The sequence below is a fragment of the Penaeus chinensis genome, chromosome 15 (assembly GCF_019202785.1).
Source record: "Penaeus chinensis breed Huanghai No. 1 chromosome 15, ASM1920278v2, whole genome shotgun sequence".
Classification (NCBI taxonomy): Eukaryota; Metazoa; Arthropoda; class Malacostraca; order Decapoda; family Penaeidae; genus Penaeus; species Penaeus chinensis.
This window is the reverse complement of record NC_061833.1, coordinates 19,812,078-19,812,812: the sequence shown is the minus strand read 5'-3', so window position 1 is coordinate 19,812,812 and position 735 is coordinate 19,812,078. Positions and strand designations below refer to the sequence as shown.

General features: G+C 35.6%; 1 protein-coding gene across 1 annotated transcript in view; it reads left to right on the top strand.

Annotated features, from left to right (window-relative positions):
* The window catches only part of LOC125032920 (general transcription factor IIF subunit 2-like), a 53,585-nt gene continuing 52,850 nt past the window's right edge, over positions 1-735 (top strand). Inside the window, exon 1 of the mRNA XM_047624315.1 lies at positions 1-187. Within this exon, the coding sequence (XP_047480271.1) occupies positions 119-187 (69 nt within the window). The 5' untranslated portion in view covers positions 1-118. The remainder of the gene's footprint in view (positions 188-735) is intronic.

Here is a 735-nt window from a genome sequence, read left to right as displayed (position 1 = left end):
AATGCGCTTCATGTAAACAACAGCGCTCAGTCGGAATTGTTGTCTTGTGGAGACTTCCTGCCGCTACACTTTCTCGCCAGGTTTTTGACTTTCCTTTGTTAATCTGAAGGCAGCAAGGATGAGTTCTTCACACTCAGAAAAGGATCTGGATAACACGAATTGTAGTCGTGGTGTTTGGTTGGTGAAAGTAAGTCCTGTTCCTTGACTTCTGTTTGTTTTCTCCTCTCGTTATTTTTTTCCCGTAATTTTCCGAATCTGAGTTATCTTGCTTATTCGTGAAGGGAGACCATCTGTTTTATTTTGTATATCGGTTTCTGATGCTTAATACCTCTGTTTCAATCATATAATTTTTGAGAGGTATTGCATATTCACATACACCATGTTGTAAGTAGATCTCTTAAACCATTGATTTGCACCAATACAATATGGTAAGGGAGATAATGAAGTTAATTATGAAGATAAGGTAAACTAGAGTAGCTAAATGTGTTCTATGTTAGGTATGGTTTTGGTTTGACTCAGTCATATGACACAATGTAAACTGTGCCTCTAAATGACAAAAAGTAAGGGCAAATCTTTATTATATTGATGCACAAAGCTAGGGCAACTTGTAGATGATATTCTTATAGACGTTGGGGTAAATTTCAAGTTTCTACCCGCCTTGGACTTTCAAAACAATTTTTTTTTTTCAATTAAAAATTCCTTTGTTGTTTAACAAAATTATGCTGTTGTATTCCA